The following is a 20,788-nucleotide window of genomic DNA, read 5'->3' as shown; positions in this document are numbered from 1 at the left end:
GGGTCTTTGCTGTATGTAAGAGTGTGGGATGGGTGAATTTCTCTCCAGTTTGAGTGTGGGGTGAATGGATTTCTGCCTGAGGTAAATGGGTTTCTGCCTGGGCTGAGTGGATTTCTGAATGCTCTGGGTGTGGGGTGAATGGGTTTCTGCCTGGGGTAAGTGAGTTTCTGCTTGCACTAAGGAGATTCCCTCTGCCCTCTGCTTTGCACTTATGAGCTTAACGTCACTTGAAACAGATTCTTTCTCTGCACAAGATGGTTGTTGTTGGAACAAAAAAATGTGGCTCCAAAGATGGCTATGTAGAGGATGATGATGATTTTGAAAAGGGTGGATTTTGGATGCTTTCAGAACTTGCTGTTGGATTCCAAATGAATCTTCTGTGTAGCTCTGAGGATATATATTATTATTAATTATTGATGCATTATTATTAATTTTCATTATCATTATCATCATCTTCTCACCCCCACTCACTCAGCTTTGAAGGCATGCTCACTGTGTCCCTTTTTGCAATGGGTTGCAATAGATCATCATTTTGTGTTGCCTCCACTGTTCTGCAATCATGATTTTAAAGTCATTTGATTCTCTGTGCAATGGGAGTTGCTGCTGGAACAGGCGAATGTGGGTCCAATGGAGTGTTTTTGTATGGCTGTGTGGCCCCCCCAGCCCCACCTTGCACTCCTGATCTTAACATTCATGTGCCTCAGTTTTCCCTTTCTGTGGTATGGGCTACTGGAGGTTCAAAAGATTTCTCTGCCTCTAGTAACAACGCCCTCCTCCAACCCACCAGTCTAGTGTACACCAACCACCACTGCCCTTGACAATGATGGGTGGTGCTGATCGGAGCTGCAGTCCAAAACATCAGGCTGCCTAGTCTAGATGGACTATGGGGCTGTATCCAATGGTAGTCCTACCCATACTAGGCCCGTTCACTTCAATGGGTCTACTCTGTGTAGAAGTACCACTGGATACGGCCCATGGTGTTTGGCTCAAGAATTCTGCCAATGTTTGTTAACTAAGCAGACTCTTACAAATCAAAACTAAAACTATTGTGCATTCCTTCTATTCTCCTTGTTCAGCACATGAAAGTGTATTTAACTGCATTCAGGAAGACAAAATTAAGTGCAGAACGCATATACTGTGGCCAGATGCAAAAGTGGAAAGGGTTCCATTAGTTGTGTAGAAAAGGAAATTCAGCAGGTGCAGCTTGCATGGCTTCCTCTTCTACACAACCATTAAAGACACAGGAGCCCTGCCCTCTCTCCCATCTGGCCACCCTAAACACAAATGGACAACTGCCCATGTTCTCTTCAACTTCATTTCTGTATCATTTAGCATTTACCATTGAAATTGGAGACCCCCAAGAGGTCCTGCAAAAGCATCAGTATTCTGAATGCACCAACATAATTAAATTTGGATTGTCTACATTAAGTAATACATGATTAAGACCATTTCTAAGCCATTTGCCTCAGTGCACTTGCCATATGAGGTCCCCAAAGGAAATTTTTTAAAACAACAATTTCTTCTTATTTACTCTACACTTCAGTTTCTACCATGACCTCACCTCACTGTATATACTAAAAGTGAAACTCTGGCTTAATTAAAGCTAACTGCAAAGTTTATGTTTTGGAACAATGGAAACAATATCTAATTGTCTATTTCAACAGCATAATCATCCAAGAAGCAGATTCCATTCCTAATTTTGATTTCTCAAATTAGTCATGCTTCTTTTCTTTTTTAAATTGAGACATTGTACTACTACTACAGTTTTGGTATGTACACTGCATACACGCCCTGCTTCAAATATCCCATCCAGGGGAATAGCTGTGTATTTCAGGGCCAACATTTTTTCCCTCTAGCCATCCCAGTTCCCTCAGCCTCTTTTCTCCTCCCAAAAGGAGCCTTTGCCCCAACAATTCTAGTACTTTAAATATTTACTTCCCTTACCCGAATCTCATTTGGCAAAAGCTCAAATATTCTCTCAGCAGCCCTGCAAAGACAGCTCCAGCTGTACTGGGCAGGGCTGGGAAGCTTCATGGCTTGGCTGAGCCCCTGTAAAATATTCCAGCAAAACTCCAGGTCTTTCGGCTGGTTCTTTGCTTCAAAATGCTGCACCATAAACACTTCTGTGAAAGCCTGCAGTTTGTCTTCTGCTATATATTTCAGCCACACAGGTAAGGAAGTGAAAAGGTATCTCTTGGTTTGTATCTGAAGAACAAAATACAGTGCATTAGGGATCCTTGAAAATGACTGTTACGTTATATGAGATGGACTAGGAGAAAAACAGTAAGTACAATTGATTATTTTACTTTATGATTCTCAAGAAGCATCCCCATTCTAAGAATACACATGCCACACACACACCAAGGTGATATGATGTTACATTTGTAGTAGACTTGCTTCTCTCCTTTCAGGAGAAGGGTTATTTATTTATTTCTTGATTGATTGATTTAAAATGTCTGCCATTTGAAAAGATGGGGGGGATTAAGTATGCAATCTAAAATCCTATCTCATTCATGTCCACAGAAATTGGAAGACACCCTCTCCTCACTGATGATGTCTCACTAAATCCACTGAAGAACAAAAGCTTTGAAGAGGGGAAGGTAAGTAATGTCTCCCCCTCAGGTCTAGAAATTTGGGGGCTTCGCCTTTTTCCTCTTGCTATCAGTAGGTCAACCATCAATGTGCCAAAATACTCTCCCTGCCCCCTCCCGCCCCACTGCTGCCTCCCCCAAGTCAGAATGTCCATCTGGGGTTATAGACCTCATAATTATGACACATACACTTAGACTGTAGACTAGAGGTGGTGCTACCCACATCCCCAATAGCATTGCAGCATTCTGAGATGACTGGGCCTGGGTCACAGCTAGTTCAATGCACAGCTGCTGTAGCTCTTCTCCTAAAAGAGAAGACATGGAGAGCAGAGGTTGAAGCCATGAACACAGAAGAGTGGAATCACACTGAACTTCCTACATTAAACTGAAAACTATCATTGGCTACGGATTCTCTATGGAATGGATGTGTCACACCATCCCCAACTCTGCGGTGGTCCACTCTACCCTTTGGCAGCTCCATATACTTCAGACTGGAAAACAAAATGGGAAACTAATTCGGTTTTACACCAGAAGGACCAAGAAGGACCCTGTTGGAAAGGTGCCCTCTTGGTTGAAACCCTATGACAGAATGATGCAAGAAAGCAACAGTTCAAGCTGTCCCAAGTGTAACACCACCTCTCTTGCCCAGGGGTTGCCTTGGTCCTGATCAAAAGATAAAACCGCATGAAGCTCCTGCATCTAATGGACTTCTGCTGCTTTCGTTTCTTCCTTGTATAGCTATGATTTTTACCCCACCTTTCCTATGCTCAAGACGTCTTACAATTCAACAGAATACAACAGTGACATCCAATGAAAAATTAATCTATGAATGATCCTGCTAAAACTCCAAGAAAACCAACATCTAATTATATGAGCAGCCCTAAGGGGAAATTTGCAGTCAGATAACATCAGCAGCATCTGCTACCAAGTGCATCTCCTACATGGTAGGTTTTTAAACACGTTTTGGAAGCTTATAGGGGAAAAAACACTGCTGAATTTCAGATGTTCATTCTGCAGATTTAGTGCAACAGTGGAAACAGCCCTGTTCCTCCCTACCACCACTGAGCATTGGGGGTAAAATGCACATTGATATTGCAACTGCTAAAGTATATTTTACACCTCTTCTCCTTTATGGATGGATGTCCCATGCTTTGAAAGGATGAAGTCGAACATGAATAAAAAACAATGGAATGGCCAAACGTGCAGTTGATATTTTACTACATGAAACTGGATTAAATGCTGCACACAAACCAAAAAAAGAGAGCATCACCAATTGGTTGTTCTAACCAGTTTACCGTTAGAACAAATAATGAAAGGGATGCCAGCATCACAGCTTCAAGGAAGACAGTGATTCACTCATTGGCTTGAAGAAAGGATATACGAAAAACCAGGTGCAGTACAGAAGACAACGGGTTATTTTTCTCCTGAAATACCCGACATCAGATATTGTCAGAAACACAAAGCATTATAGCATAGGGTAGACTTCTCCAGCCTGGTGCCCTCCAGCTGTTTTAGACTTCAACTCCCAGGATCCCTGACCATTGGCCATGCTGGCTGAGGCTGATGGAAGCTCTAAAACATCTGGAGGCCACCAAGTTGGGGAAGGCTGGCATAAAGTGTGGAACTATGTATTGATACAAAACTCAGGTATGGGAACCCATTTCCCTATTGCAAAGTGGAGGCAAGGTACAGCGGAGAAACAGGAAGAAGGGGTGTTTAAGGATACAACCGCCATTTTGTTCTTCCCCCCCTCTCCTCATTTTTCTTTGCTTGATCTGGCAAATACAAGTTAGGAAACTTGGCTACAAGGACAGGATTAAGACACACAGAGATACTTCCCATGTCTCCAATGGAAATCATGCCCATCCACCACAGATATGGAACAGGGAAGCAGCACCCTGGATTCCCTAGCCCATGCTTGCCACAGCATGCACTTGCTTCCTAAGATATACATGATGTTGTACTGCCTTGCTTATTTTTAACCTCCTGTCCTACGAAATGTATAACTCAGATCTAGATTTTCTGGGAGGTTCAACAGATATATGCCAAGGCAGGGGTATACAACCTGCAGCCCTTGGCCACTTTCTATGCAGCCCCCAAAGCTGGCAAGACCCCACCCACTTTTCCCCACAGCTCGGAAAAAAACTGCTGTACCTTGGCTTCTTGAGACCACTGTTTCCCTGCTGCTTGGTGGAGCAACAACCATCGTGATGTTGAATGCTGGGGCATATGAGAGGCTTTCACCTCCGCCACCGTCACCCCAGCTATCCCTAGAGGAGGTTTAAACCTCGCCATCGCTGTGTGCTGAGACGTGTACACGTGTGTTAGGGAGAAAGAGTGTGTGTGCATATGCACATGCACGTATGCGGCCCTGGCCCCTCTAGCCAACACCGGATGCAGCCCATGGGTCCAAAAAGGTTACGCACCCCTGAGAGAATGGGGATGTTCACATTTGTATTTGTAAATCTTTATCATCTCTAGGATTGTAGAAGTCTGAGCAACCCATTGTGAATATGAACCATTTCACATATGCACTCACTAGACACAAAGCCTTCAAATAGGTTGCCCCATATCCATACACACACAAAGAAAGTGGGAGTTTTTATAAAGAGATCTTATCCACTAAAAGCAACATGGACATAATTCAATAGTGTTTTTTTTAAAACTTACCAAAATTTAATCGCAACAGAGGGGAAAGAACTGATGCCCAGTTCACAGGTGGGTATTGGTAGCTTTCTCCAATTAATGCTATGGGTGCCATGGCTGCCTTTACCAAGTGAGGACAAACTTGTTCAGGGCCTAAAACAGAACCCCAAATCATAAAATAAAACATCATAACCAGAGTAATCAAAAGACCCGCCATCAACACTAGAAGAGCCACCATCAACATTTTTCATGGCATTTTAACTATATTTGATTGAGTTTTCAAAACTTAACTATTTTGCATACAGTAGTACACAAATGGCAGAGGATGAGATGGCTAGAAAGCATCACCGATGCAATGAATATGAACTTGAGCACACTCTGGGAGAGAGCAGAGGACAGGAAGGCCTAGAGTGCTATGGTCCATGGGGTCATGAAGATCGGACACAACTTAACAACTGAACAACAAAAGTACACAAACCCTTCAGAGTGAGTTATTCACTCTCCTCACAATGAATAGCTTACATCCCCTGGGACCCGACCCATCTCACCCCCCCCACCCTACCCCCCATGCCTGCAAAATAAACCTAGATATTAACAAAATAATGCAAAAATTCAGTGTGAGATAAAGACACATCTGCATCATAGATTGGTTTTCTTATAAAAAATAGATCAAAGCTGCATTTAATTTGGTTAAATATTCTATTTTATTAGCTGTAAGAATAATGCCTCCAAAGAACACCCTTTCTTACAACAACAATCAAATGGAAAACAACAAGAAGGGGCCTAAGGATGGTGAAGAGTGCTTCACATTTGTGGAGCCCAGTCTGAAGTGACATTTTGTCAGTGCATCAGGGAAGTTCATCACACAACTTTGTGTGTTTCATAGATTTGTGGCAGTGGCACCTTACCAAATTCCACTGTGAATTAGGATGGAACCAGGTGCTACAAGGTAAATAAAGATTTCCCAATCCTCTTGTTTGACTTCTAAGACAAATCCAAGGGAGTAGCACTCTGACAACTGGTGGAGAAGAACGGATGCTCAACTGTTCCCCTGCTCACTGAATCACCCCCTGAAAATGCCCACCCCAGCTGTTTTAATACATCGCTCTCCCCAACCAAGTGGAAATCTGAAGCAAGCATGGCTGGGGGGGGGGGGGGGCAGTTTCCTTGGGTGCAGTGAGACACTTAAAGGAAAGAACTGGAAGAGATTACCACCCCCCTTCCTACTGATTCTCCCACAAAAGTGCCCATCCTGTATCCCACCATTCATGTCATCTTGGCGAACATGGAAGTCCCATGGAGATGTTGCCGAGATAACTTGTGGTTCTGCCCCCATAAATACCTAGAATATAACATAAATATAGTGCAGGGTGGTTGGGGTTCTTCTTTATAAATGCACTTGTGATGTTATTGAGAAGTCATCTGCAGATGTGTTGTGCAATGAGAGAAGTATACTTCTCCTCCATCACTCCAGCATCTGCAGAAGTATTCCCATTATGAGAATTTGCTGTTTACCTTTCTTTCCACCTTCAATAACAAAGTCAATGGCAGCTCTAAGGAAGCTTTTCTCAGGCAGGTAGCTAAAGTCTGGAGGAACTGTGGAGACAAAATCATATCAAATACCCATCACTTCAATCATTCAGCTCGTGCCATATTGCAAATTCAAATCCGAGAAGTTGACAGTGGAATGTATGTGCAGAACCCCTTTCAGCCCAAGGCTGAATTCCATTTTGGAGTTGCTCTCAGGGGCCACATCCCAGTGGTGGGTGGGGCTGAAGGCAAAAAAGGTGGGGCTAAATACTCCTGTGGTGAGTTTTCCAATCTCCAGTCCTAACTTTTAACCAGGTGAGTCAGATCCATTATGTACTGAATTTCCCCACTCCCATTCATCATCTTTGGCAGCAGATCACTTGGGACAGGAAACAACTATATGATAGCCCTGATTCACTTAACCCCTGCCACTAAACATTCTGACTTGGAGGTCTTGCCACACTGGGAGTGCAAGGGAGCATTACAGATACTACTACTACTGATGATGATGAGATCCAAAGGTTCTGGTCTCAAGTGTTCCAGGAATGCAGGAAATTATTAATTCTGAGTTAAAACCAGACCCTAACCTTGCTTTGCTCTCTATCTTTATTATTAAATTATTATCTTTATTATTATCTTTTCAAAAGAAAATGTAAACTTTCCACATATAATAGTGATTATGGTTATGATAGAGACACCTTTACACCTCAATAAGAGTAATGGCATCAACATGGAGCACAACTGTAACAGAAAAATTCACATACAAAATGAGAGCACAAAAGACTCAGCAGGTTACAGACTTGTTTGCCATCACTTGGTTTTGCTCCATCAAAACAACAGAAAGGAGAGACGGCCACAGGCATCACATGGAAAAATATAGGCAGACAGCTTTAATTTCCAGATTGTATGAACTGTGTTGCCAATCAAATATAATGAATTGACACTACTGAATGTACATATGATTAGAGTGTGGAGCTCGCTGTTACCTAAACTGGTGGGTTTTTTTATGATTGTCTGTTTTTTAATGTTGAATTGTTTTATACTTGTTTTTACAAAACTCAATAAAAATATTTTTTACAAGTACCATATGGATGGTGATCACTGTAGCAACTATATTGTAAATCCAGATTTTATACTGCTATCACCAAATGAGGATCCATATATTGCCACCATTTTAGATTCATTTTTACATAGACCTTGATGTGCTGTCAAAACATCATCTGATGGCTTCAAGATGTCTGTAAATTACAATTGACTATACCACCTTGAAAATCTTCCAGAAATGGGTGGAACAAGGAAGTGGTGATATGCAATTTGGAAATATGCTGAAACAATCCAATAACTAATTTCCCACTCAGATTGACTTTTTAAAAAATCAGCCTAAGATTCATTAACCAATTGGCTCCCATTTGAAATAACAAAACTTGTTGTTAAAAGTCTGTTTGACTTCCTGCTAGCATCCTCTGAATCTGCACCACCCATAATAGAATTATCTGCTAGACTTACCAGATGTTCGACTATGGGTTGCAGACACACTGGAGAGATGCAGGTGTCCCAACAGCCATGCTGCATTTGTCTGAAGGCCAATCACCCCGGAAAAGCTGATGATCTGTAAAAGCAACCATCACACACGAGCCAACAGTATAATAGGATAGGATAGTTCAGTTTCCTGGCTCCAAGGTCCTACCTCGGAGCCAGGAAACCGTGCTCCCCACCCCCTCATAGCCAGCATAGAGAGAACCACACTGGCTACTTCTCTGTGCTTGGAAAACAGAGTGCAAAGACGGGGAAAAGGGATGTTCCCGGGAGCGAGAAGGGGAGGAGACCGGGGCAGTGTTCATACATACATCCGATGGCCACCCCAGCCTCCTTCCCTCCCCCTTCAAGTATCCATCTAGCAGAAATGCAGGCGGCTGGAGAGCAGAGGTGACAATCACCTCCTCTCTCCTCCTGTCCTGCATTGGATACTCAGCAGCCTCCGAATTTGGAGGCTGCCACTATCTGGATAGGATTGCGCCCTATTACAAATTTAATTTACATTTTGTATTCCCTGTAATCAATATAGACTTTTACACAAGCCATGACATCCATACCATTTAAGTATCTAGATTACTAGATTTTGCCATCCTGAGGTTTGGAGCGTGTAACACAACCAAATGCATTTTCGTTATTAACAGTGGGGTTATTTTAGAGAAAATGGTTGTGGGAGAGAGCAATAAATGCAATGAGGGCCACACCACTGCAACTCAGGTCCCCCTAAACAGTGTCCCCTGAACTGAAGAACATGCCTACCTAAAGAAGAAACGCTACAACCAAACAGTAGGTAAACGGTTGGGATATGCTGCTTTTATTTATTACATTTCTGTACTGCCTAATAGCCGAAGCTCTCTGGGCAGTTCATAACCAAGCATGACGACATCACCACCTGGCAGCCATTTTGAATCAGAGAAAGTGGCTGGCAACGAACAGTCTTCCCTGTGCTCTTACTCCCAGGTATATTTCAGTGGGAGTGAGCTATTGAAAAGATAATATGACTGAGTGATGACCTAATCATTCCAAAGTTGGAAAGGATATACTTTCCATTATCTCCACATATGCCCATGATTATGATGTGCCTATTCCTTTTAGCAAATGGTCGGGGGGGGGGGGATAAATCATCCCAAATTAGAGCAAACAGTGTTGAGAAGGCTGCCACTGGAACTATAGGAAGCCTAATGGGGACATCAGTCTCTCTCATGGCTGTTTTCAGGCTCTTCCCTCAGTCACACTAGACAATCCCATATCATAGCATGCTAGGATTGTATAGCAATGTGGAAAGGCTCTCACCTGACTCAGGGTTCTGATGACTTCATTAAGTTTGCTTTGAAACTGAGAAGACTGGCTAGCCTCAGACTTCAGCTGTCAAAGAAAGGGTGGAGAGGGATGGGAGGAGAGAACCATGTTATTATTCATAAGCAACTGAAGGTAAAGCCAAACACTGACATGTTTAAGCAGCGGCGTAGGTAGTGGCAGGGAGGAGGGAAGCATGACCCTCCTCCGAGTTTAGGTAAAATTTCTATTTCTCACTTAAGAACTGAAAATAATATTTTCTCTTTAAAAAGGCATTGACTCTGCTGTTCCTTAATTTTATTTACTGATGGTTCGTTTCTGCTTTTTTGTGTTTTTGCCACTAGCCTGTTAGTGTGTTTAGGGGATCTCTACACCTCAAGTTTATTGCACATTCATGGTTGCTCACTCACTGAATTGTGCAGGTCCATTACATGACGTCGTCGTGGTCCAGTCACTATTCCACTATTTCCTCTCACCTATCCCGTGTTTTCCTCAAACGGAAAAAATGGGGTATTTTTCCAGATATGCGCAAATGGAATGCCATGTCCTCCCCGTGTATTTCTCCCCTAGCATGAATGAAGCGTTGAGTGTGGTTGCTGGGGACGTGGTCATGACGTCGAAGGTGGTGACGAAGGTCTGATGGGTGTTCAGCCTTCCCACTCCTGTGCCACTTTGGCTCCTCGCCACTTTAAGTCTGCCTGTTCAAAACAGCAGCACAGCAGCAGAATGGCAGAGCGGCAGCGAGGGGGTAGAGCAGAGGAGCAGCAGAGGGGCTGAGCAGCAGGGTGCAGCAGGGTGCTTCCAAAAGCATGGAAGAGGGAGATGGGGCCTGGGGAGATCATTGGGGGGGGGCTGTCTAAGTGTCAGTCCCCATCCACCAGTAATGTGCTAGGGGAGGGAAAGGGGTAGGAACCCAGGAGAAAGTATCGCTGAACCTGGAGCATAGGTAATGCCTCATCATGGAAACATAACGCTATGGGAATGGCCATCTGCAGAGAACGAAGCGCGTGTAAAGGGAATCAGTTGTGATCCTGCATTTAAAACGGAAGTGGGAAGCCCCGTTTTAAATGCAGGATTTTAGGCTGGTGTAGAAATCCCCCATATGGCTAGTTACTGTTATTATGGTTTTATATTTTGACAGCTGCTTTGAGCAACTCCTTTTTTAGGAGAGAAAAGTTGGGTAAACAGTTCTTAAATGAATACATGAATAATACTGGAAACATAAGGTTGACTCCATTAGCAGAAGGGAGCCACTGGTGGAGTGGATTGCCCCCCCACACACACACAAATCTGCTCCAGAGGGTTGGGGACACACATTGAGGTTCTGTTGCAGGGAGGAGAGGATAATTAAGTCCACCTGCGCTATTGGACATCTGCTCATGCAAGGGTTGGATCCAACCCATGAGACCAAAATATCTTGGTATCACAATTTATTATAGTCCATTAGATTTTTCCTAATTAAAAAAATACAGCTCTATAACTACTTGGAAAATTCTCAGTAGAAGGATAGTAATTTCTATGTTTCATAGAAAAGCTACCTGGAAGTCACATAACTGACTCAGCAAGATATAGCCTTCTAGAAATCCAAACCGTTGGACTTTAAGGAAATATAGCCTAGCTGGAAATAAACAGCTTTGGAAACCAATGTTCTATTTCTTATTCGGGTATCTTGTGTGCCCTGAGTAACAATCACATCATTTCTAACTTTCTGACTCTGTATTCCCTTTCCTTCTCTCTTTCTACTGTAAGCTTTCTAGGACAGGCAGGGTCACCTGGTAGTACACTATGAACAGTGGTGATACTGCTACCACTACTACATATCATCATCATCACCATGAGCATCTTATCTTTATATAAAAGCCAGTTCTCAACATTCCATTACACCTGGCATAACCAAGAAAACAGAAGCCAGTGGAGAAGGCTTCTTAGTGGCTGGGATTACCAGAAAGGAGTCAGATTTGATCCTCCTTGTAAATGAATGGTTTCCTCTCATCAATTATCATACAACACCTGGAGACAAACTTGCAATGAAGGCAAAACTTGCTTTCCACCCCTGATAGGGGCATGGGGGAGCCATCACTGACAAGGATCCCACAAGGAGTTGGGCTCCTTGCAATATACAACCCTTCCATCTCTATACACAACCATGATGACAGGAATCTTGCTTAACATAGTATTTGTACAGTGTCTAGTGCAGGGAACATGTTCTAGGCACGTGTATTGCTTTTCTATAAATGAGTAACAGATCCTTAAACATACCGATGTTTTTTTGTTTCAGGAGTCAAAAAAGAATTATGGGCAAATGGTGCTTATGATGGCTAAGACCTACCAGTGGCATATTTGTATTGGCCAGAAATACATGTGAGCAGTATAATGAGATTTCATAAATTCTACTGAAGTAAAATAACTACACTTGCAAAGTTGCCTCCTCCGTACACTTAATTTGATTTAAGGAATTTCAGGCAAGGATCACTTGGCACATCCCAATCTTTACCTGTATCATGGCTCCTTCAGAACCCACCAGAGACACCAGCCCATTGACTGCTGCAAGCCGTTGCATTGTAGGGGCTCCCTGTAATTCAAGCAAAACAAACATGTGTATAGCACAGTGGACAATAGCGCTTGCCCCTTCCAAGGAAACACTGGCCTAAAGACACTTCCTCCCACCTGCTGCTTTTCAGTGAAGAAAAAAAAAATGTCTAGAGATTTTTATACACATCTCCTGGTCTAGTTTGGCCCTCACCCCAGCGGAGGCTGGTGGGTCCGATCTCAGTGGGGTTTTGAATCCATTCTGGGCTTCAGTCAGAACTCTAAAGGAGCTATCCAAGGTGCTGAACCTATTTGGGGGATATGGTTCAGCACCCTGGATAGCTCCTTTAGAGTTCGGGCTGGAGGCCATCAGCCTCCACTGCCTTAACTTCTAGTGCAGCCTGAACATTAACATGACATACTTTCAACCCCTGAATAAATTGGAGGATTCGGCCCATTACCCTGCCCTTCAGTCCTTTTGTTTGTCCAAGTCCAACACACCGACCCACCCACTTCCACTGCTTGAGTACCAGGACTCTGGATGTACTGCATAATAGGTGGCAGGGAAAGCAGAAAAAAAGGAAAAAGCAGCTTTCCGCAACCTAGTGTCCCCCAGATGTTAATTAAGGCTGTGATCCTACGCATGTTTAGACAGAAAAAAGTTCTACGACTTCCACCATTCCCAAGCTAGCATGGCTAGCATGTCTGAACATGCATAGGATTGCACCCTAATTTAATTTACATTTAAGTTACTTTAAAAACTACTTTGAATTAAAAGTTTAAATTTAAATTTAAAGTTTACTTTAAAATTTAAAATTATATCCTGTTGCTTCCAACAGGAAAGAAAATACCCATACCAGCTTGAGGCTGACATAGGCAAGGAGCCTTCCAGGGGAAAAGCAGGGCTGCTTTGGGGCCTGCTAGCAGCAAGATACTGTGATTTATGCCCACAAAGCTTTCCACAGGTGTACTGGAGGGCTCTGCAGAAGACATGACCTGCAGACGGAGCTCTTCCCCATTAGTGGATTAACAAGTAATTGCTTAGGTTTTGAAAGGGCTAAACCATTGTTGGTTGCAGATATCATTTATAGCCTGCAGGTATCATCTATACGCAAATATGCAGAAAACCTTTGGCAGACAAGGCAATGTGGAGTGTTTCTTGAAGGTAGAAAGTTTGAAAAACACGGAATTAAAAGCAAAGGAAGATTCAGCAGACCAAAAGTGTGATTTGATGGCCTTATACTGAAGCAGCAAAGAGATTATTGCTCCTAAAATATTTACTTCTAAAGCTTGATCACTAATGAAAATAATGCACAGCATTCTCAGAAAACTATTGATTAAAACTGTCAATAAAAAACACACAATGCTCTACCTCTGCAAGTACTATTTTCATCCAGGCAGGAAATAGTCTGTTGCTGAGGTCTTCTGCTTTACCATGTCCACATAGAGCCAACCCATGAACAATGCTCCCCAATGCTAAGGCAAAGCCAGGAGTCTGAAGCAAAACAAGAAAGATAAGGCAGACAGCAATTTAGAAAGGCCATTAGCAATCATATGTACTGTGTAAAGAAAGAAAGCTAAAGCATCAGTATTCCTTACTGCAGAAGTGTATTACTTCTCTACAATACTGTAATTAAAAAAACAACAACACTAAACCAGAAGATGTTACCATATTGAGTTTAAGCATGGAAAAGAAGCTGTTTTCATTATACAGCAGGGATGGGCAACATGGTGTGTGTGTGTGCATGTGCGTGTATGAGAGAGAAAGGGAGAGGGAGAGAGAACACTGAGTGTGCACACTAGAACATTCCCCCCTCCCCCCAATATTCTATATAGATAAGCAAAACTGCTCCTGGTACCAGAGAAAGCATTGTTTCCGATCAAATGTCAGCGTAGAACTGGAAGTTATATAAAGAACAGGGCTGCAGACCAATTAGTAGGTCTGAGTAAAGTGATGGTGATCATGACAACAATAACAACACAATATATTATTATTTATACTTACCACAGACCTACTGTTTTACCTTGCTATTCTACTTGCATACTCATGAGTGGCTCATGGCATAACATACAACAATTGCACATTGTTGCAACAATTGCACAATACAATCACGGTCAATTCAGAGAGCAATCTTATGTCCCTGGGCAAGCATCCCAGGGAGAATAGGATGGCACAGAAAATCCTTTCCGAGATCGGAGACAGCGCTCTGACTTCAGAAGGGATCCGACCCCTCACAGCCAGCATGGAGTGAACTACGCAGGCTGCCTCTCCAAGGTCAGAAAAGCAGAGGAAAGGGGGTGTTCTGGTGGATGGGAAGGGAACGAGACCATAAGAAGCCAGGATACAATTTATCCCGAGCATCCTCCTTCCTCCTTCCCTCCTCCCCATTTGAAGCATCCTCACCAGACGGTCTGAAAAGCCCATTTAGCAAAACTAAAGAAGTTCGGAGGATGGGGAGGCAAAGATTGCCCGGCAGGCATAGGAATCTTGGAAGCCTCCAAGTTTGGGGGCTTCTGAACAGCAAGGGTGCAATCCTATGGACTGCACCCTTACCTTTTTTTTTAAGGCAATAACCTCTAATATCCATTTAATACTAAAAACATGCACGGTCACAGATTAAAATTCTGCAAAAACAGGATCACCTTCCATTTATGGTGGAAGTCCCTCCCATCCCCCTCTGTAGTGTCTAGTTCAATTTACCTCATCATGTTGACAACTGCTCCTCTCCCACCAGGAGCAACTGAACATTGTGGAGTGTGGATAGGGAAACAGTGTAATGATATCACATTATGGGGTAAAATGAACTATTTGTTAGTCAGTGAATGGAAGGGGAGAAGTCGTGGTGAAACTTCCATTTTGGGCAGTAACCTTTGACTTTTTGTAATGCTCATTTCTGCTCTGAGGCCTTTTTTCTCCCCAGAGAATTAAGGAAGCAGCGTCCCACAACTGTAGGGGAAACCACACCAAATGGCATTGTTAAGCTAGGAAGAATTGGCCTCTGTTATATTGTTAAAACCATATGAAAACCCTATCCCATGTTAAACCAGACCTGTATTTCTTCCACTTTGGTTACCACCAGCTGTTTTTCCTAGGATGTGTCTCAGGACATTAGAAGAACAATTCATAAAAGCCGCACCTCAAACCAGGTGGTATTCTGGGCTTTACTTTAGTTTGCTCTGGGAACGTTTCAGTAAAGTCTGGGGAAGACATTCAGGATGTGCTAACTTTCAGTATTCCTCAAGGTATCTGGTCAGGCACTGCAAAGAACATTGTCTTCTTCAGGGATGGTGCTTGAAATGTCAAGCTGAAAAGCCTTCCTGTGTGTGAATTTATTTGCAAACAGCTTGCTTGGTCACTCATACTCCCTCTGTTTTTCCTCATAATTTCTCTGCTGCTCTTTACATGTTGTACAGCCAATGCTTAAAGGGCAGCACAAATGAAGAATGGATTCACAGTGGACTGCCAATAGGCAGCAAGTTGAAATGAAACAAAACACAAGCAAAATGTGGGCTACTACTTGCGTGTCTATTCTCAATCCTCCTTCTAGAAAAAGTCTCCAGTTCCCCTCATTCATTGGCCTTCATCTGGTGGGTTAGGATGCACAGGTTGCCCCCTGCCTGACCTAAGGTGGGTAGGGGTCATACAAGTGGCACCACAACACTTGCTTTAAAAGACCAAAGTAGAAAAATGGGGAGAACAAGAGAAAGAATACTACAGCACTCTTGTCCTGCTTGGGCTTCCTATAGGCATCTGGTTGGACACTTTGGGAACAGAATGGTGGGCTAGATAGGCCTTTGGTCTGATCCAACATGGATCTTCTTTTGTTCTTACTTCTGTACTACAAATGTGTGCTAGTTAAACTGCTGTAGTTCCCTGTCATCAGGATCTAAAGGGAGCAGCTCAACATTCAGAGCAGCTCAACATTTTTTACATTCCAGTGTAAAAAAATAAAAGACCCCCCCCCCTCCCTGATTTGCTGGGTTAAGCCCTTTACTTTAATGCATAATAATTAAATAATAGTGCCAGGTATAGTTTTAGGGCTCTGGCAAGATGTGCCACAGCGGATGTTGGGAAAGGGGGAAAGGATCCTGCTTCTATATCCATCTCTTCCCTATGGTGTGGGAGACCTAATCCTGTGGCTTGGAGCCCCAGAACCCCTTTTTGCCCCCGCAGATGGAAGCATGCAGTGGCTATACTGGGGATTGAACCTAGGACCTTTTGCAAAGCATGTGCTCTACCCACTACTAAGTTATATGTAACAAAATTAACACTGGATCCCATTACTTCAGGCTGGGATTAAAAGAGGACCCCAGGTCTGAAAAGGATGAAGACTACTGCTTTAAATTCCACCATCCTTTCTCCCTTGCTACTCATGACTGGCAGTCCCTCCAAGAAAACCCATATGTGATGGCATCTCTTGCCAAATCCCTTCTTAAAACTCACCTCTTCTGTGGATCCACCTCTTCTTTGGGTTAACCTCTAACTCTTGTTTCCCAATGAAATCTAAGCATGTGCAACTGCAGTCATAGATGTAATAATCCCCTCATAGTCTTGCCCCTCCCTTTATTCCCTGTCCCTCTGAGGTGTCCTTCAGGGTCAGAGCAGGAGAGAACCAGGGAATGTTGCTCTTCTGCTACTTTGCAAAGAGCTTATGTACACTGGTGGCACTGTAAAAATAGCAATTATGTACTTAAGGGTTGCTTTAGGGTAGTTCATACAATTATCTTTGAAACCAGTACACAAGGGGAATTAAGCAGCATAAAAGATGAGGATAACATATCATATTACAGAAACTTTCAGCATAAAAATAAAAAATAAAATGGATCATAAGCTTTCAATACAACCTGCTGATTAGTTTCTGCTAATTTCTGCAACTTGTTCATGATCTCTTCACTTTCCATGGCCTCAGTGATCTTAACACTGAAAGCGGAAACACAGACACAGGCAATTGTGTAGGCAAGAATCTGGGTAACAGGAAGAGTAACATTTGATTAGTAAAAATGAATCAGTGGTTTGGGAAAGACAAAAACTATTGAAGAAAGAGCAGATGAACAGCAAGTGTAAGAGAACTAAGAACCACCACTGTCTTACTTCCTGGAATGTTCTGCTTTGGTCTTCTGCATCATCCAAGTATTTGCAAAGTTTAGACAGGGAAGCAGAGATGTGCCCTTGGGAATCTGTCAGGCTGCTGCGACTCATCAGTGACAGAATAAGTCCTACACCCAAGATGCATCCAGTGCTTAAAACACAAACAAGGAAGGCGAGTTAAGACAGTCTATAAAGTACTGAGAGCCATGTTTTAACCATATACCTAGGATGCCTATTTTAAACAATACAGGAATACTGCCATAAATGGTTTTTATGTCAACAGACATTACATGGGGAGTTAATGTTACACACATGCACAGACTACTACTTTTGGGGCCAGTTTGCACACATATGAACATCACTGAATTGCTCATAGTGATTTATAGTTGAATGTGGGACCTGATTTATTTGAAAATCATTTTTGAGCAGACATTTAAATTTCCCAAAGTTCTCTTTGATTTATCTGGAAAAAGTGCAGAATAGAGCAAGTAAAATTATCAAGGGGCTGGAGCGTGTCCCCTATGACAGAAGGTTACAACAGCTGGGATTGTTTAGCTTGGAAAAAAAGAAAGGTAAGGGGAGACATGATAGAGGTCTACAAAATTATGCATGGTGTGGAGAATATGGATAGGGAGACATTTTTCTCCCTCTCTTAAAATACTAGAACCCAGGGTCGTCCTATGAAGCTGACTGGTGGGAGATTCAGGACAGGTAAAAGGAAGTACTTCTTCACACAGCACATAGTTAAACTATGGAATTTGCTACCACAGGAAGCAGTGATGGCCACCAGTTTGGATGGGTTTAAAAGGGGGTTGGACAAATTCCTGGAGGAGAAGGCTATCAATCGCTATTAGTCTTGATGGCTATGTGCTACCTCCAGAACCAGTGAGCCTATGTACACCAGTTAGTGGGGAACATGGGCAGGAGGGTGCTGTTGCACTCATGTCCTGCTTCTGGGTACCTGGTTGATAGCTGGTTGGCCACTGTGTGAACAGAATGCTGGACTAGATGGACCTTTGGTCTGATCCAGCAGGGCGCTTCTTATGTTCTTATCTGTGACAGCTCTTTTACACAAGCTAGTGTGAACTGACGCCACTGAAAATCCCTATGTTTGAGGCAATGTCAGGAGATATCTGTGACAGCCCATTCACACACGTTGCAGTCATCCAGGAAAGGAACACGCCTGTGTATAACAGCCCTAGGTGCTCACAACAGCTTAACTGTGATATTACACCTGTGGCACAGAAGTCACTTCCATGTTTTCTTCTCACACACAATGGTGGGAACATCTGCAAATACAATGACTCATGGGCCATTTGGTCGACACAGTTATTTCCTATGAGAGGCCCATAGGCTGACACAAAAATTGCTTTAATCTGCAGAGCGCCTGCACTGGCTTGTATTATGCTATAGAGATGTACACATCTGTCAAAAAGCATTCATGAATGAGTGGATCTTTAGGAAAAATGACAGCTGACATAAGAATTTCTTATTCCACATTAAGCAAAAAATATGACATGAAGAGTTCTCCCCCGCTAGATGGCAGCCGTGCATCACAGATACCTTACAACAGCAGAGAACAAGGCAACAAATATTAAGAAAAATGTACACATCTTTCCGAGCCAAGATTTTGACATAGATGATTTAGAAACGTTTTCCTCTTCATGGTCATTGTGTGAATTCTTTTAAAGGAAGTGTTCATTCTATCATTCTTGGTTTAAAAAAAAAAAATGGGAATGATTTTCAAGCGCTTGTTGACTACTATTTCCAAATGGTGGATAGCAACTGGCAAGAGGATCTTCCAAATCATAACTGGAGTTAGGAAGTATATCTGTAGGTGACATATAGGGTTGTTTCCAATTATCCCATTCCACCAATGGAATGGATTTGTCTATGGGTGTGGAGGGGGAGCAATTCTCCTTCCTCCCCAAGCCCCCTCAAAATCTGCTCTGTAGGTTTGGGTACCCCCTGGGACAGATGGGTGGGGAGGCTGCAGATAGGAGGAACGCAGAGGAAAGTCCCATGTTGAAAGCAGAAGTCCAGTAACCAACTCTGGATTTCACCCAAATATAGAATTTGATGACGTTCATGTATGAATGTTGATCATCCTGGAGAAACCTAGTGCATGTCCCAAAACTCAGAGACACATTGATAACTGTTGGCATTCATCTAAATGTAGGCAAATGTCATTCATTTAGATGAATGATCCACTTAATCATTACCTGCTATATATGTGAAAAATGGGGAAACATGTATCTCTTTTCAAACAATCACAAAATGCATGTAGGACACTGGAGCTAACTGACTAATTACAAATTAAGAAGTCACTAATGGAGAGCTTTAAAGAACTAAAAATTGTGAGTATTCTTACAACAACATGAAATTTTGGACATAACAAAAATGCCAATCTCATTACTGGAGGATTGGAAGGTAGCCAAAGTAATACCAACTTTTTAAAAAGGGATCCAGGAAGTTAGTGGCCAGTTAGTCTAAAGTCTGTGCTGGGTAAATGAGTGCAAAGTATTATCAAACCTAGCAGTATTAAACATATAGAAGAACACGGTTTGCTGAAGAAGAATCAGTATGGCTTCTGCAAAGATGTTCTCCCTCATCAACCATTTAAAATTCTTTAAGAATGTTAAGAAGTATGCAGATATGAGAGATCCAGGAGACACAGTATATCTGGATTTCCAAAAAGCTTTTGGTAAAAGTTCCTCACCAAAGGCTCTTGAGAAAAACTTAGCAGTAATGGAATAAGAGAAAAGAGCCTCATATGAACTGGTAACTCATTAAACCACAGGGAGGCAATCCAATGCTTTCCAGATGTTTTGGACCACAATTCCCATAATTTCTGACCATTGGCCTTGCTGGCTGGAGCTGATGGGAGCTGTAGTCCAAAATATCTGGAGAGCACCAAATTCCTTACTGCTGCATGAAACAGTAGGAAGCAGAAGTGAGTAATAAGTAGACAGTTTTCACAATGGAGATAAGTAAGAAATAGAGTTCCTCAAGGGTCTCCATTGGGACCGGTTCTTTCTGCCTTGTTCATAAATGGTCTGGAATTAGGGGTGAGCATTGAGGTGGCCAAGCTGACACCAAATTATTCAGGATGATAAAAAGCTGGCAGACTATGAAGAGGTCTGAAATGATCTCTCCAAACTGTGTGAATGGGCAACAAAATGGCAAATAAGATTCAATATAGATCATTCTAAAATTATCCACTTTGGGGCAAAAATTAAATAAATTTCTAGCCACATATACACTGACAGTTTCTGGACTGGCTATGATATGACAACCAAGGGTAGAGATCTTGGATCATAATGGATAATCCAATGAAAATGTCAACTCTGTGTGTGCAGAGGGGAAAAGGCAATCTAACGGGGAGGGACACCCCAAAACATGCCGAAACAGAGAGAATGGAATTATGGTTGTTGGGGAGTAAAATGGAGGGGAGTGGGAATGGAATGGAGTATTCTGGAAGAGGACATGACTGGCTGGCCAGAAACTTGAACAGGAGCATTCCACACTGCAGTCTGCAGCATTTTATTGCAGGTCCCACTTGTGTAATCTATTG

The 20,788-nt window shown here is 42.7% G+C and overlaps 1 protein-coding gene across 3 annotated transcripts in view; it reads right to left on the bottom strand.

The window, feature by feature from the left end:
* The window catches only part of FOCAD (focadhesin), a 187,564-nt gene that overhangs the window by 17,029 nt on the left and 149,747 nt on the right, over positions 1-20,788 (bottom strand). For all 3 annotated transcript variants that reach the window (XR_014787806.1, XR_014787807.1, XM_084834584.1), the window contains exons 29-38: positions 17,218-17,365; positions 16,971-17,090; positions 13,498-13,620; positions 12,091-12,168; positions 9,594-9,665; positions 8,274-8,376; positions 6,753-6,833; positions 5,262-5,390; positions 2,781-2,896; positions 1,945-2,205 (exon numbers count right to left, since the gene is read on the bottom strand). Coding sequence is in view for 1 of the 3 variants with exons in the window: in XM_084834584.1 (XP_084690710.1) it covers positions 1,945-2,205; positions 2,781-2,896; positions 5,262-5,390; positions 6,753-6,833; positions 8,274-8,376; positions 9,594-9,665; positions 12,091-12,168; positions 13,498-13,620; positions 16,971-17,090; positions 17,218-17,365 (1,231 nt within the window). In the remaining 2 variants the exon portion in view is untranslated. The remainder of the gene's footprint in view (positions 1-1,944; positions 2,206-2,780; positions 2,897-5,261; positions 5,391-6,752; positions 6,834-8,273; positions 8,377-9,593; positions 9,666-12,090; positions 12,169-13,497; positions 13,621-16,970; positions 17,091-17,217; positions 17,366-20,788) is intronic.

The sequence above is a fragment of the Heloderma suspectum genome, chromosome 2 (genome assembly GCF_057233095.1).
Source record: "Heloderma suspectum isolate Gila_16-S chromosome 2, 16-S_ref, whole genome shotgun sequence".
Taxonomy (NCBI): Eukaryota; Metazoa; Chordata; class Lepidosauria; order Squamata; family Helodermatidae; genus Heloderma; species Heloderma suspectum.
This window is presented reverse-complemented; position numbering and strand designations above follow the sequence as displayed.